Source organism: Mesoplodon densirostris, chromosome 4 (genome assembly GCF_025265405.1).
Source record: "Mesoplodon densirostris isolate mMesDen1 chromosome 4, mMesDen1 primary haplotype, whole genome shotgun sequence".
In the NCBI taxonomy this organism is placed as follows: domain Eukaryota; kingdom Metazoa; phylum Chordata; class Mammalia; order Artiodactyla; family Ziphiidae; genus Mesoplodon; species Mesoplodon densirostris.
The window spans coordinates 165,973,083-165,990,619 of NC_082664.1; the positions used below are offsets into that span (position 1 = coordinate 165,973,083).

General features: G+C 35.5%; 1 protein-coding gene across 4 annotated transcripts in view; it reads left to right on the forward strand.

Moving 5' to 3' along the window:
- LOC132488878 (protein adenylyltransferase SelO-like) overlaps positions 1-17,537 on the forward strand; it is a 28,565-nt gene that overhangs the window by 1,906 nt on the left and 9,122 nt on the right. For all 4 annotated transcript variants that reach the window (XM_060097648.1, XM_060097649.1, XM_060097650.1 and 1 more), the window contains exons 2-15: positions 1,981-2,099; positions 2,715-2,843; positions 4,170-4,234; positions 4,317-4,373; positions 4,469-4,567; positions 4,755-4,822; positions 7,579-7,666; positions 10,327-10,396; positions 11,154-11,226; positions 12,682-12,765; positions 13,564-13,693; positions 16,864-16,908; positions 17,021-17,102; positions 17,205-17,297. In XM_060097648.1, coding sequence (XP_059953631.1) covers positions 1,981-2,099; positions 2,715-2,843; positions 4,170-4,234; positions 4,317-4,373; positions 4,469-4,567; positions 4,755-4,822; positions 7,579-7,666; positions 10,327-10,396; positions 11,154-11,226; positions 12,682-12,765; positions 13,564-13,693; positions 16,864-16,908; positions 17,021-17,102; positions 17,205-17,297 — 1,202 coding nt within the window. The remainder of the gene's footprint in view (positions 1-1,980; positions 2,100-2,714; positions 2,844-4,169; positions 4,235-4,316; positions 4,374-4,468; positions 4,568-4,754; positions 4,823-7,578; positions 7,667-10,326; positions 10,397-11,153; positions 11,227-12,681; positions 12,766-13,563; positions 13,694-16,863; positions 16,909-17,020; positions 17,103-17,204; positions 17,298-17,537) is intronic.

Below are 17,537 nucleotides of genomic sequence, written 5' to 3' on the forward strand. Positions count from 1 at the left end.
GTTTCATAGTACTGCATAGAAACATCTCATCCTGATGTTATTAGATAACTGATAAATGAATTATCAATGTAACTCTGGTAAGAACATTGATTGAGAGAAGAGTTGCACTGAAAGGTTAGCAATTTTTGTGCATTTCATATTCTTAGACCAAACTGAATTCTGAAGACTTGAAATAATACCCTTATCTCTATTACCGATTTCTCTGAAATGTTAAGATAACAGGTTAACATGCATTTGGAATTTTCTCTGGGGTCTTAGTCTATGACTGATTAGTTCACTAAATGTAACAAGGGTGAGGACTGGGTACCTCTGAAGCAATTAGTCTTTTTTGTTCCATGGCCAGTGATCACAGGTGTTAGCTGTTCAGCTACTTTGCCAAAATGTGAGTCAATCAGTACAAAAAACTATTAGTGAAACATTATATACTGCCCATGCTCTACTAAAATTTTAGAGCATCATAAAAGATAATGCATTAATTATATAATTTAGTCTATTTCCACACAGAGGCTCTCCTAAAAGAGAAGAAAATACACTATTGGACCATCTACCCCTAATCATAGTCAGGTTTTCTTGATGGATACTAAAATCTGCTTTTTGGTTGACTGCCCATTTGTTCCCCCATGATGCTGCCTTATTCACCATGTACTTAGGGGAAAGTGTAAAGAGCTAAATCTGACCCACATTTGCCTGTTTTTTACTCATATGGAGAAGATACAAGAATTCTCGTTTCTATTATAACTGACATTTAGTTCACCTAGGCTTATGTGGAATAAATAGGAGTTATTCCAAACAATTGAACAAATTGACCTGATGCTACCTTTCTCCACTGATTCAAAATATTGATTCATTATATAGGGAATTCTTACATTACTTTGGACTGTTTCTGTGCTTTTTATGGAGTCCCATTGATTTTTGCATCTATTTGGGGGATAGCAATATTTTTAGTTATTTTTACAATTTTTAAAATGATAAGGAAGCTCCCATTTCTGTTATTTAAAAAAGTATTTTCTCAGATTTACACTTTCTTTCTTCAAAAAAACATCCTACTACGATTTTTGACTGGATTTCCATTATGTTTAGTAAATAATTTGATTGGATTTTGATTGGATTTCCATTATGTTGAGTAAATAATTTGGTGACAGTGACATCCTGATGATATCTCTATCCAGAAACATAGGTTTTTGTGTCCTTTGTTTGAGTAATACACCTATCCTCTTCTATTTTTTGTTTTAATTTGTTTGGATTAGGAAAACATTAAGATTTTAAGAATTGTACTTAAAAGTAAACATTTTCTGAGTATCTAAAGCATACCCAAAGCTCTCTTTTTTCCTCTACAGCTTTTTAAATAAAGTACATGGGCTTTAGTGCATGGACTTCATGAAACATAGTTTATCTCTTTAGAGGCAGTTTTTAGAATTCTAGCCCTGTGAACAGGCATGTATCAAATGTTTTGAAGTTTCTGATGGGATTGGAAGCAGTTTTGTACATTTAGTAAAACATCTGTTGCCTGGTTTAGAGTTATTTATGTATGTATCTGTTTCCTTCAATTAATTATGATTTTTCTGAAGGGCAGAAAGAATGTGATTAAGTGCCAAATATTTTTTTGGTTGGATCTACTGGATTGGCCAGTACTGTAATTCTGATACTGTAATGCAGCTCACCTCATTTTATTCCTATATTCTTATTTATAAATACATTGCACATCCCATTGGTCTCCCATAAGTGAAAATCTTTGAAGACAGGGTATGTGTCTTTTTTTAAACATTTTTCGTCTCCCATCTTCTTGGACAGTTTAATATACTGTAATATATGAATACTGAATAGATATGATTGAAAATAAGTCTTTAAATAACAAAGTATGAACAAAATAGTAGTTTAAGTTGAGTTTCTTAAAGAACTGTAGGCTTTCTAAGGACTATTAATGCTGAATATGCAACAAATGAGAACACTAAGAAGGGCTGTCTTTTTTTTTTTTATCAGCTGTGTTGCCAATTGATCCTGTTAAAGAAAATTATGTGCGTAAAGTGAAAAACTGTGTTTTTTCAATTGCCTTCCCCACTCCTTTCAAATCAAAAGTACATCTTGTAGCAGTTTCAAAGGTTAGGCTTTACTTTTTCATAACAGTTAAGGCACTATAACTTTTGTCTAAATTAGTAATATTTTTTTCAGAGTTAAATTGTTAATCTATTGATAAATGATTATCTTTGTGTTTAAAATTTATAACTTGGAGAATGTCATTCTTAGAAGTCACTTCTTGATACTTATTCCTGGAGCCTAGTACTCAGTTTCATTTTAAAGTTATCTTACAAGGAAAACACACTTTTGTGGAAAAAAGGGGTAAATGAGTTAAATTCTTAGAAAGGGGCTCCAATAACAAATTCTAAATTATTCTCTCATGATATAGATGAATTTGGGATAACAATAGGACATTTACTTTTTTCTAGTTCCTTTAAAGAATATGTACTAGGAAGAATATTATTTTACCATGCATAATAAGAAAGCCATAACAATTTTAGAACTATCTAATAGACCTAATTTTCCCAAGTAGCATAAATAATCCTAGAAAGTATGGTACATCTCTTCTGAGAAAATATTAATGTAATTTTGGAAGAAGTTTATTCTTTTAATTTTCTTTTTTCCATAAAGTTTATTTTCTCAAAAACTATTAAAGGATTACTTAAGTTTGTAAGAAGATTTTTCTTTTCCTGCCTCAGCAAGTGCTAGAAGATATTTTGGACCTTGATTTATCTGTCTCAGAAACAGATGATTTTATCCAGCTTGTAAGTGGCGAAAAGATAGTACTTGGATCCATTCCATTGGCTCACAGATATGGGGGCCACCAGGTAAGAGTAGCACCAATATCACTTCCTTATGCAAATATAAACAGCTGGTAGAAATGCTATCCTATTGAAGAAGTTATTTTGCATTAATTTCTAACATTAGTGTATTGAGACTTCAGGAAGATGTTTCTAAAAGAATATGTCATATATAGATTAGCTGATGTGATTTCTTGTGATAAAGCTAGGGCGTAAGTTTCTCTAATGGAATTGAGAAAACTGGGGCAGCACAATATAACATTTTTGTGATTATCGCTAGAGAACTCATTCAGTGGAGTTTTGGCAAGAGATTTAGGCAAAGTCAGGCTGCACAATGAGTCAATATAAAAGCCTCAGAAGGGCAAATAGAATATAATTTTGCCAGGATAGCTGTAGAACATTTTTAGAACTGCTAGAAATTAAGTCAGGATTAATTGGGGATGTTATACATGCTGAAGCAATTAAGAAGGCACCTTCTAGAAATACAGCAAGATGTTGAAGCAAGTTCAATGTGTGGAATCTGATTTAAAAAAAAGGAGAGGAAACACAACCAATTGTTGAAATTGCTGTGACTTTCTTGTGAGTTAAAGATTAATTGATTAAGAGAATAGAGTGATGTTTAACTTAGCAAGTAATTGTTTTTTTGTTTGTTTTTATTTCTGCTTTATAACAAAGTGAATCAGTCATACATAAAAGTGAATCAGTCATACATAAGTAATTGTTGGTAATAATAATAATTACCATCTTTTGAGCACTTGGGTGTGTTGGACACAGTGCGAGGCATTTTGCACATATTAACATTCATTCTTACAACAATCTGGCAAGGGTTTTCCCATTTTACAGAAGTGAAAGGTCAGTCTCAGTGAGATTAAGTAACTCAAATTTCCACAGCTAGTAAGTGGCACAGCTGGGAGCTGAACAACCACAAACAAATTTTAACAGAAAAGTTTGGAAACAGTTAATCATGTACATTCAAAAGCAATTTTTTCAGGTACAGTACGCTCCTGATTTTATATTGTATGCGTATAGTATAGGCAAATTTTCTACTAATAAATCATTCCTAGTTCCTATTCTGGAATTAAATAGATCAGTTCTCAGTATTCTACACCTAACAAGCTTGAGCTCAGCTATAAGATGATGAAGAAATTAATTATATGTCTTAAATTTACGTTTTTTAAATGAATTTCAGTTATGTCTTATGGATTGAATTTTACTTTCACCTTTATTCAGGTTGTTGATTGTTATAATCTTAAAAATGCGCTATTCCATTTTCAATTTTGACAAAGTAACTTTGATTATAACTTACAGTAAAAGCTTTAAAGGTTAATAAACATGAATAATTTTCCCTTTTAGTTTGGGATATGGGCAGATCAGCTCGGGGATGGAAGAGCCCATCTTATTGGAACTTACATGAACAGGTACTACATGTTTTCTTGAATAATAGCTTTTCTGCTAAATATTAACACAAATCTGCTAATATTTAGGTTTTTTTTTTTTAAGGCAGGGTGAAAAGTGGGAGCTCCAATTAAAAGGCTCAGGAAAAACCCCATATTCCCGGTACTTCTTTTTTTTTTTTTTTTTTTAGTCATCTAAGTAAAAATTGATGTTATCTTCATTATAACTGGAAATCTTTTTTATCACATTACCCACAGAAATGGCGACGGCAGAGCTGTGCTTCGTTCCTCCATGAGAGAATTTTTGTGTAGTGAGGCTATGTACTATCTCAGAATTCCCACTAGCAGAGCTGCAAGGTAATTCCTCTTCCCTTGAAGCTAACTTTCAGGACCGCATCATGTTATCTCCAGAAATGTGTCATTCAAGTGAGCAGATAAACCAATAGCATGATTTCTCATCGTTCCTTATAGTTTTAGTTACTTCTTGATAGCTTGCTAGCAGTTAAAGTACACTATAACTTCGTTTGATTCTCTTACCTTTCAGTCTGGTTGTAAGTGATGATGCAGTATGGAGAGATCAGTTCTACAATGGAAACGTTGTGAAAGAACGAGGTAATAACAGTTCTTAGAACACTTACATAAAATTAGACTAGGTTCTTCAGGAACAACAGAAATTGGGCATCTTTGCAGTCTTCGTAAAACATGACCTGTGGATCTTCATGATGTAATTTCAGTGTTAGGATATTATGATAGAATATCCTTTCCCACACCCTTACATCACTAATCCATCCTTTTCTAACAACAAACTTCTGGGAAGTTAACCTGGGAAGTTTATGAACAGCCAGCAAAACATTACAAAGCCAGTGCATGAACATTCATATACTTCCTTCCCAGGAGACCCCCTCAGTCCTTACCTCAGATCCTGATGCTCTTACTTCATGTTTACTTCCAATAAGTTCGGTTAACTTTTCCTTCAGCTTTTAGGAGGTCAGAAATAAATTAGAAAGGGGATGAGAAAGTGCCACAGAGCTGTGAAAAAGGAAGAGCGAGAGAAACTTGACTGAATCTCTGGAGAGGCAGGAGACCTGAAAATCAATAATAAACATATTTAACTACTTAAAATGCAGAGCTATTGAGAACCGCTGACGGCCCTACTTGCTTTATTGGGCCCCTTGGACATCACTGTGTTACAGGCCAGTGTTTTAACTGATGTTTATAGTGATTCACCAAGAGAACATTTTATGTTCTTCATACTTTGGGAAAAATATGTTTTGATAAGGTTTTCATAATAATCCCCCTAGAGTATTCATGTTTAAAGGAATTAAAGGTTATTTATCTTTAAGGCATCTCTCTCTCTCTCGTCTTTAATATTATCTGGATAAAATGCATACTATTACTGCACATGGGGCTTTAACAGCTATTTAGGTCTTTTTGTTTATGGTGATTGGAAATGAGATTCCGATCACAGACTGTTGATATGATGGGCACAACACTGCTTTTATGTCTATGATGTATATATTGTTAATCTGAATTATTTTTGGCCACGCCTCACAGCTTGTGGGTTCAATCCCGACCAGGACCTGGTCGGGATTGAACCCAGGCCCTCAGCAGTGAAAGGGCAGAGTCCTAACCACTGGACAACCTGGGAATTCCCTGTTAATCTGAATTTTGAATTAGATGGTTTGGAAACCAAACTTAACGGATTCAAATTATCTCAAGTATTTCTCCTTTTTAGGCCATTCATAGAATTTCCACATCTAAGTCATATACAGATATTTTGATTGTGCTTTTCCCTAATATTTGCCCAGCAGACACTGTAGGAAAAGAGCTGGACAGGCAAAAAGAATATGTGAAACCTCTAACCGGCTCTGTGGGAATTGATTTGTGACTTTGGGCAAGTCACATTTTTCCCCGGTTTCTCCAACTAAAATGAGGGGTTAGATGAGATGACACCTTCTATGTCTTTCAGGACTGACATTCCGTGATTCAATGGCTATTCATAAAGTAAACATTCAGAATCATCTATTGAGCTCTTATATTTTTTTCTAAGTGAATGTATTTTTATTGCTAAAAAAAAACCCACATGAAAATAAATATTCAGATTACTAGCGTGAATGAGTCCTGACTATATGGATAACTTAGTCAACCCAGAAAATACTAATTAGCCCTTTTCTGTGATACCACTGGACTCATCTCTGGGGGTCCAGGAGTAATAAGTATATACCGTGGTCCCTGGTCTTAAGAAACTCAGTCTTCATCGACACTATAGCAATAGCGTCTATAGCAATAGACACTATAGACTCCATAGCAAATGAATAATAAATAATCTGAGGTTAGGAAAAGGGAAATCCGGTTAGCTTTATGGAGGAAGTGGGAATTGACCTTGAGCACAAGATTAGAAAGTTAGCAAGGTTTTCAGTACGGGGAGAAGAGGGGGTGGGGCAGGGAGAAGTGCACAAAGGCCCAGATGTAGCAGTGAGTATGGTGTTTCATTGAAGGACAGCACCAGCAGAGCAGCAGCTTTGTCATCTGGGATAGACCTCACCTTGACAAGGAAACACATGTCAGTACAGCATATTCCTTATAAGAAAAAAGCATGAATTCATTTACTAACTGTATTACTAATGTCTATGATCAGAACGGAAGGCGGAAATAGAAGGCTACAAACACAAACACAAAATGCATAGATTCGGGCTTCCCTGGTGGCGCAGTGGTTGAGAGTTCGCCTGCTGATGCAGGGGGCACGGGTTCGTGCCCCGGTCTGGGAAGATCCCACATGCCACGGAGCGGCTGGGCCCGTGAGCCATGGCCGCTGAGCCTGCGTGTCCGGAGCCTGTGCTCCGCAACGGGAGAGGCCACAACAGGGAGAGGCCCGCGTACCGCAAAAAAAGAAAAAAGAAAAAAAAAGCATAGATTCACTGTATTTCTTCAGCATATTCATAAGTTAGAACATAGGCAAATTTTTTAAATTGAAGTTAATTTCCAATTAGTTACACAAATGGAAGTCATGTACAGGGGCTGTGCCATAGAAATATTCCACTAATTCTATATTTCAAGGTGAGGTACAGGGAAAAGGTCACAACTGAGGAGACAGTGGGAGCCTAACAGTTTAACCAAGTAGCACTCACTAGGTTGGGGCCTCAGTATTTGTGAAGGTGTTGTGGTTCCTCACATTCTAACTGATTCAGGCCTAAAGAAAGACAGAAAAATCCTTGACCCTTTCTAGGATGTAAATTAATTGTTTTTCTGATAAATCCAATCACTGTATTCTTTTTTTATTAAAGTAATTTCATTTTAAAGAAAAGCATATTATGCTGTGTTTGCGTAGTTTAAAATAGTTTATGCTAAAATAAATGTTTCTTTTTCAGGTGCAGTAGTGCTGCGTGTTGCAAAATCATGGTTTAGAATTGGATCGTTAGAAATTTTGGCTCATTATGGTGAATTGGATTTACTAAGGTTAGAAAACCATTTTTTTCTTTTTTTTTTTTTACATCTTTATTGGAGTATAATTGCTTTACAATGGTGTGTTAGTTTCTGCTTTATAACAAAGTGAATCAGCTATACATATACATATGTTCCCATATCTCTTCCCTCTTGCGTCTCCCTCCCTCCCACTCTCCCTATCCCACCCCTCTAGGTGGTCACAAAGCACCGAGTTGATCTCCCTGTGCTATGCGGCTGCTTCCCACTAGCTATCTATTTTACGTTTGGTAGTGTATATATGTCCATGCCACTCTCTCACTTTGTCACAGCTTACCCTTCCCCCTCCCCATATCCTCAAGTCCATTCTCTAGTAGGTCTGTGTCTTTATTCCTGTCTCCCTAGGTTCTTCATGACATTTTTTTTTCTTAAATTCCATATATATGTGTTAGCATACGGTATTTGTTTTTCTCTTTTTGACTTACTTCACTCTGTATGACAGACTCTAGGTCTACCCACCTCATTACAAACAGCTCAATTTCATTTCTTTTTATGGCTGAGTAATATTCCATTGTATATATGTGCCACATCTTCTTTATCCATTCATCTGATGATGGACACTTAGGTTGTTTCCAGCTCTGGGCTATTGTGAATAGAGCTGCAATGAACATTTTGGTACATGACTCTTTTTGAATTATGGTTTTCTCAGGGTATATGCCCAGCAGTGGGATTGCTGGGTCATATGGTAGTTCTATTTGTAGTTTTTTTAAGGAACCTCCATACCGTTCTCCATAGTGGCTGTACCAACTCACATTCCCACAAGCAGTGCAAGAGGGTTCCCTTTTCTCCACACCCTCTCCAGCATTTATTGTTTCTAGATTTTTTGATGATGGCCATTCTGACTGGTGTGAAATGGTATCTCAGTGTAGTTTTGATTTGCATTTCTCTAATGATTAATGATGTTGAGCATTCTTTCATGTGTCTGTTGGCAATCTGTATATCTTCTTTGGAGAAATGTCTATTTAGGTCTTCTGCCCAATTTTGGATTGGGTTATTTGTTTTTTTGTTATTGAGCTGCATGAGCTGCTTATAAATTTTGGAGATTAATCCTTTGTCAGTTGCTTCATTTGCAAATATTTTCTCCCATTCTGAGGGTTGTCTTTTGGTTTTGTTTATGGTTTCCTTTGCTGTGCAAAAGCTTTGAAGTTTCATTAGGTCCCATTTGTTTATTCTTGAGAAAACCATTTTTTTCAATGGTAGAAGACAATTGAAAGAAATGCTTATTTATGTGCTGTGAAGTTAAAATATTTTTGGTTTTCTTGTAAGTAAAACCCAAACTTTCAATTAATAGATATTTTCAACACTTGCTGTGTGCCTAACGTGTGGGTTTCTATGAGGCTGAAAAAGAAGGATTTAGACCCAGTAGACCCTTTTCTCAAGGAATGCTTTTATCTAGTGTGCAACCCAGTTGGAACTGAGGGCCTCTGTGCTACCCAGACACCTGGGTGGAAGTGACTCAAACTCCCCAATTCTGCAATTCCCTTCCAAGTTCTGGGATTCCCAGGACGCGTCCTCTGTCTCATATGTCTTCTTTCCTGGACTCTGGTTTTGACATGTGTGTGATGCCTGTTTCATACTGGGTTGACCCAGACATGAAGCTCAGTCCCTTCAACAGGACAAAAGCAAACAACAGACTGAAATTGCACAAAGCCTTTAAGAACAAATCTTACTGGAGATTTCTTCAGGGAAGACAGATGAATGGTTCCTTCAAAGAGGTCTTCTCTCACTGGGCATTTTCACTTCTCATTTGTTTTTTGGGGTCACTTCTGCTCAGATTCACTGTGTCACTGAAATTGTTCTATCTGGTGGTCATAGTTCAGTTATATTTCACTTATCTCTATGACATTTGTTGTATATTGGTGAGCACTTTATCCTTAAAATGACTGGACTGGCTAACATGACTATGTATGTATTCCTTTTTGTTTCCCAAGTGCCTGAAACAATTCTCTAATCCACTCTAAACAAACTCACTCCTATTGGACTTTAATAATTCCCAAGTCATATCTATAACCCCCAGTTATTTTCAGGATTCTCTCTTATCCCATGCAATAAACACTAGTATCAATAGTTACTCGACTCATTAGTCAGTTAAAACAAGGAATTAAACATAGGATACATATACAACTTAAATATTTTAACTTCAAACCTTGGCCAATTTATTTGACATCTTATTTGTGAAACCTTACATGACCTTCCACACATTAATAATCATTCTCTGCTCTGTTATCTTTATACTTTTTATATATTTCTATTATTGCATGTATTATACGGTAATGTCATTATTTCTTCAGATGTTCTTCTCCCCTAATAGACTGTATGCACTTTAATGTCTGGGTTTGGGTCTGTCATTCTTTTTCCTAGTGCTTGGAGGTTCTCCATGGATGTTTATTGAATTAATCTGAATTTGTAACATAATAAGATGGCATCTAATATGATCTTAGAAACGTATTTCCAGTTGTGATTGGTATTGAGGAAATATTTCTCTATGGCTATTTTGGGAGTAAAATCTTATTTTACTTTTTAAAATTATAAGCATGCATCTAATGAATTCATGAATGTCAGGAGTGGATTGAGATGATTGGATACTCAATACTGTATTCTGAGGAACACTGATGCTATCTCCCCTTTATCTCCAGGATGTTATTAGACTTCATCATACAGGAACACTTCCCCTCGGTAGATGTCAAGGAACCCAACAGATATTTGGTAAGTTTTTTAAAAGAAAGGACAGTACTCTGTTTTCTATCATTGGCCGGCCACCATTAGTGGTTACAACTTAGCGCTTAAAAATCTAAAGTTAAAAAAGGAAATGTAGAGCATTTTGAACATTTTGTTAAAGAAAGAGACGACGAACCGCCTTGTAAACAAGACATAGATAAGGAAGTTGTTCTGTTTGAAAGGTATCTAGAAAAAGAGAACAGGTGTGACTACATCCTGACTATATACATTATTTTTTGAGCAGCATTTGTAACTTGGTCACATACATTGTTTTCTCACATGTTGGATATATAGGTATTTCTATAGTAGTAGTTCTAAAATAAATACATACATAATAGGCAAATGTGATTTTCTGTTCTTATGGAAAGTTTTTGATCTTCATTAACTTTTTCTTTCTTTTAACAGCCACAGAGAAGGAAATTCCTTTATTTTTCTTGGTGACTCATTTCAAAATTTAATAATGCATTTTGCTGACATTTAACTCCCTGTGCTGAATTCTAATGTCTTTCCTTTTCTTATTGTACATGAAGAAAACCTGGTCGTAATACTATGCCTGAGCCTTGTATATATTATTTCTGGATCTATAACTCTATGTTCGTCCATTGTTTTCTTACATGTACTACTTTCCATCTCTTTAGTCATCTTTTGGCCCACCTTTGAGAACACCTTTCATGTTGGAAATCAGAAGATCCTAAAAGAACATATGTTACTGAAAAATCTGAAAATTTTCTAAATTTCATTTTAGGATTTTTTTTCTACTGTGGTGTCTGAGACGGCACAGCTTATTGCCTTGTGGATGTCTGTTGGTTTTGCTCATGGTAAGTAATCTCCTGACATTTCATGCTTCTGATGAGAAAGTAGAATTAATTTGTTGAAGCAGAAGACTTCTTTTTTGTGTATTTCAAAATATTCCTGCCAATGAGCAGGAATAACATTTATAATATATGAATTTATTTTTAGCAAGAGAGAAACAATTTTCTCATGTTTAAAATGATTTTGAACGGAACAGATACGCAAAATAGAATAAGCATCCTCGACCTGTTGATGTTGTTACCTGTAAAGCTTTTTAACCTTGTGAGTATATATTAGGTCTTTTAAAAGCTTCTTAAAAAACCATTAACCATAAAAGCACTACATGCTTATGGTAAAGAATTTAAAATATACAGAAGTGCATGTGAGTTCTGTTCTCCAGGAGAATCATTATTAACCATTTTATCTCACTTCTAGACTTTTTTTCGATGGTATTCATATATCCCCTACAAAAACAGTAGGGCTGGCTTGTGTGTGTCTGAAGCCATTCACTGTGTGGGGTTACATTGGAAGGAATATCTGCCTGAACTAAGAATAACTGTCTTAAAATAAAAGCAAGTCACATATGTACTAAGGTCTCTAGATAAATGCCACAGGGGGATCCCACACTGTAAAACTTCTTGAAATCTGCTTTAATTACATCCTTGCTGGGTCTCACTGTGGTGGGTGGGGTGGTGAGCAGGGGGGGTGTTTCAGAGGTTTTGCTGTTATGAACTGTGTGGCAGTGACCACCATGCAAGTTATATCTTTACATTCTCGAAGGTGAGTTTCTGAGGATAAACTCCTGAAAGTGGACTGGCTGGATTCGAGTCTATATATGCACTGAACATTTTGATAAGCAGGGTCATCCTGCTCTAAAAAAGGTTGAAACTGTCTACACTGGACACTGTTGCCACCATGTCCAGCTATCCTATATTGGGCTAGTGTATGCATTCCCTGCCTCTCTCCTGCCTCACACTCCGCCCCATCCATGACCCGCTCCCCCACCTAGGAGGTCACACTCCCTCCCCACACACTGCTGGTGGTCTGCAGCTAAGGACTGTTCTGGGGTACATATCTATATTTTTACCTTTTCCCCCCTCTCACAACCTTTGAAAATTAATTAATGTTGTTTCTTTAGTAGTCTCAATTCCATTCCAAATAACATATATTTTTAAATAAATGCTAGAAATTCAGGATAAATGAGAGGAGCTTTCATTTCTTGGGCCTTTTGTTCCTGTAGTATTTGACATCTTTGGTTGTGGAGGAAGTATACAACGAAAGGCTAAATTTAATTTTAAAATACAGTTTTAATATATATTAAGCTATTTGACTTCATCAGTTAAACTTTCAATTGATAATTTGTTTCATTTCTAAAACAAATGCATTTTCATGACCTTTCCTATTCTGTATAAATTTTATACAGTTAAAAATGCTTTATTATTTTGTCATGTTTTGGGCATCTTTTGTTGTTGTTGTTTTAGGTGTTTGTAATACTGATAACTTCAGTTTGTTATCCATTACAATTGACTATGGTCCATTTGGTTTTATGGAGGCCTATAATCCAGGTGTGTATGATTTATATGTATATTCCTTATTTCACTAAGAAAATTATCACTGGTTTATCTTAGATAAACCATTATAGCTAACTCAGTAGTGGGGTGGTAGAAAGAATTGGGTTCATTCATAAAACAGTCATTTTATGTGCTTCTCAATCTTCCAGGTGGCACAGGGATACAGTATTGAGTCCTTTGTGGCCTCTGCCCTCAAAAAATGACATATTAGAGAAGATGACACGACGGGAGGAAGGGAATGTGTTGTCAGACAGACATGGGTCTGAGTTCTGGCATCTGATCCTTAATCTGTGCCCTTGGATGAGTAACTTAACCTCCTGCTTTACTAATCTGTAAAAGGATCAGAGCAGACTTTGTGGGGGACATGCTATCAAGTTGGAGTTTGAAGTACATGTGTGATAACCTGGAAATTCTTGTAGGTTAGAAATGTATTCCTCTATTAGGCAAATAATCATATTTTAAAAGATTTTCATGTGCCTGGGTATTAAGTATTTACATTACTTTGAAGTTAAACATTTAATGTCAGAAAGATTTTTATCTAATATATATAAATTTATTAAGTTTAAGTATAAACTTAAAAATGAAGAAAGAGGGACTTCCCTGCCGGTCCAGTGGTTAAAACTGCTTCCACTGCAAGGGGCATGGGTTTACTCCCTGGTCAGGGAACTAAGATCCCGTATGCCACGTGGCACAGCCAAATAAATAAATAAGTAAATAATTTTTTAAAAAATAAATAAACTATCTATTATAATTATCCCCACTGTAAAGCAATAGTATTTTTGCTCTAAACAGATTTTGTACCAAACACATCTGATGATGAAAGAAGATATAAAATAGGAAATCAGGCTAATATTGGAATGTTTAATTTAAACAAGTTGTTACAAGCTCTAAACCCATTACTGGATCCTGGGCAAAAGCAACTGTGAGTAAATCCTAAATCTACTAATTAAATCTGTGTGAAAATATATTTGTATAATGATCATTTTTTGAAAAGCAAGAAACAACATTTTAAAAACCATACTATTTAATCCTTAATAACAAAGGCTTTCAAACTATATATATGTGTGTATATTTTTTTGGGGGGGGTACCATTTTGGCTTTTTTCCATAGTTATCAGGATAAAGTGTTTTCCTATTTATTGCCTTGTAGGTGCTGTGAAATCATGGTTTATTTCTTTGATCCAAGGGTTATTATCAGTGTGTTTCTGAATTTCTAAGTAGTTGGGCTTATTTTGTCCATATTTTTATGATCAAAGAACGTGTTTGGTAAAATCTAGTCAAAATGTGTTACAGTTTCTTTATGGTCCAACAAAATAAATTTTTGTACATATTTCATGATCATATAAAAAATGTGCACAAACGTTTTAATATATCAAATTGAGTGTATTGAGTATATTATTCAAGTCTTTTATAATTCTGTTTATTTTTTATCTATTAGATAAGTTTGATTCCTAAGAGATGTGTATTAAAATCTCCCACTTTAATTGTATTTTTAGCAAGCAATCTTTTCTAATTGTTTTGAATTTGTGCAATATGCCATTATTGGTACATACTGATTTTTTTCTTATATTTCCTTCAGAAAATGTGCCTTTTATCCTAATACAGTGACCCCCCTTTATCCTGATTAATACTTTTAGCTCTCAATTTCAACTTATCTGATATTAATATTCATGCTTACTTTTGTTGTATTTGCCTTGAATCTCACTTTTTTATCTTTATCACATTGTTTTAAAGTATGTTTCTTATAAAAGTAAACAAAACATAGCCAGGTTTTAACTCAATGTGATGGTTTCTGATTTAATAGACGTATGTGGGCTTTTCACATCTATTATAATAATTGATTTATTTTATTCCTTCTGTCTTACATTGTGTTTTATTTTACGTGTTAGTTTCTCCCTATTCTCCTTACCTTTTTATGATTTGAGGAGCTTATCCATTCCTCTCCAACCCCCAACTTTGATTTGGAAACTACTGCATCCCCCACCCCTCACAGTTATCTTGTTTTTCTGCCACTTTCTCTACTGTTATATGAGAACAAGTTTCCAAATGTTTTCCCTCACTAAACTCCTATTTGCCCGTTGTTTTTCCCTCCATCCCAATGAGACCTTTAGAATGCTTTTGTTTTACCTCTAATTACCCAACTGCTGCATTTTGCTAGGATAGTTTAATATTTTGAATTTCAGACTGTTAGTAGGTTTTCCCTTGAAGTACGTCTCTTCTATTTTGCGTCTTCGCTCTTAACACTCCACTCCCCTCTCTGCATTTCTAGTCATTTTACTGCTTACTAACATTGTTTTTATTATTTTTTAAATTCCATCTTGAAGTCTCTGCCTTGATTACTTTCTTAAGTATTTGACTCACATGGGGTATATAGGTGCTATACTTTCTGAAATTTTACATAACCATTAATATTTTCATTTTACTCTGATTGAGATGTAGGATATTAGATAAAGTATGGATTCAGTTGCTTGTAACAGAAATCCCAAATAATAGTGGCTTGAACAAGAAGGACATGTATTTTTCCCTCACATAAAAGTATGGTAATTCATGTTGGTAATTCAGGGCTGGTATGGGGACTCAGTTTTCTGAGTCCCAGACTGCTTTTAGCTTTCTATGACACCATCCATTGTTTGTGGCCCTCATGGTCTGAGATGGGACCATCTATCACATCCATATTCTAGGCAGGAGCATGGAGCAGAAACAAGGCAAGTCCTCAATATTGAAGGACACATTTCAGAATTTGCACACATCACTTCCCTTATTTCACCTTGGCCAGGACTTAATCATATAGCCATATACAGGTAGTGGCCTTATACTGTATCAACTTAGCTAAACCGGTCAAAAAATGCCCTTCCCTGTATGGTCACGGGTTAGGTTGGCCACAAGAGAAATTGCCAAGATCTGGAAGGCAGAAGAGAAGCAGCAGTGTTTACACCCAGAGGGCTGGTATAGGGTTGGGCACTATTGCAGCTCACACGCCTTGTCAGGGGCTGGATTTGAGCAGAGGCTTGAGGGAGTAACAGGAGAATCCACAGAGATATGTGGGGGAAGAGGGCTATAGGCAAGGGAATAGCCTGTGCAAAGGTCCTGAGGCAGGAGTGTGTATGGGTGTTTAAGGAACAGCATGAATGCCAGGGTAGCTGTAGCAGAGTAAGCGAGGGGAAGAGTCATAGGAGATAAGGTCAGGAAGGTCAGGGGAGTGGAGCTTCAGAGTGTGTTGAGCATCTGTATAATTTAAAATACATTAAGAATGTTAAGAAGTAGATAATTTGTTTAAAAATGGGTTTAAGGTTAATAACTCTTTAATTTTTAAATTTTTATGAAGTATTTCACTATTTTCATATGTTCAGGCAAATAAAATGTTATTGTATTGGGTGAAGTATCTGTAATGCATTATGTTGGGTCTAAGATAATTTTTAAAATACGCCAGGGCTTCCCTGGTAGTGCAGTGGTTAAGAATCTGCCTGCCAATGCAGGGGACATGGGTTTGAGCCCTGGTCTGGGAAGATCTCACATGCCGTGGAGCAACTAAGCCCGTGTGCCATAAATACTGAGCCTGCACTCTAGAGCCCGCATGCCACAACTACTGAAGCTCACGCGCCTAGAGCCCGTGCTCCGCAATAGATAAGCCACCACAATGAAAAGCCTGCGCACTGCAACGTAGGGTAGCCCCCGCTTGTCGCAACTAGAGAAAGCTGGTGTGCAGCAATGAAGACCCCATGCAGCCAAAAATAAATAAGTAAAATAAATAAATTTAAAATAAAATAAAATACACCAAAAAGAGCCATTTATATAACCCTTTTGGTATTATAAAGACATATTAACATTTATCCTATAAGCTAATTGTATATAGTAATATTTCAGGAGTTACCTGATTTGACCTGTACTGTATCCAAACCTTTGAGACAGTAAATTTATATTGACAATTTTCTCTAAGATATGATATACAATTAAATTACTAAATCAGAATCAGTAGTATGTAATCGAATGCTATTTAATATATGAGAAGGTTCACTTTGTTCATGTAAAATGTAATTCAAGAATGTTAACATTTAATCAAGGTCTAACGGTGCTTTCTTTTTTCTCCCTGTAGTGCTGTTCAGATTCTGGAGGGGTATCCCATTCTTTATGATACAAGGTTTGTTGTTTGTTTGTTTTAACACATGTTAAAGCATCCTGCTTGGTTTGAGGGCAATTCTTAAAATACTGAGAAATTTAATAACAAATCAAATTGACATTTCTCCTTTTAGATTTAGAGAATTGTTCAAAGCCAAATTGGGATTACTTGGAAAAAGCAAGGGTGATGATGATTTAATTGCATTTCTCTTATATGTGAGTTTTATCACTTTATCTCTTTTTCCTGATTAACATTTGAATGACTATTCCGTATATTCTTCAAGAATTGAGGTTGCTAAATATAAGTATTTTCATTAGCTCATGGAAAAGACAGAAGCTGACTTTACAATGACATTTCGGCAGCTCAGTGAGATCACTCAAAGCCAGTTACAGGAGCTCAGCATTCCTCAGGTATTAATTTGTGACTTTTGGCTTTTTTCTTAACTCAGTTTTCTTTAACAGATTTGTTGAGGCATAATTTACATACCCTAATATTCTACTCATTTTAAGTGTACAAGTCAATGATTTTTAAATAATTTATAGATTTGTGCAGTTATTGCCACAATTCAATTCTAGAACAATTCCATCACTCTGAAAAGATCCTTTTTGCCCATTTGCAGTCAATCCCTTTTTACCACTTCCATCCCCAAG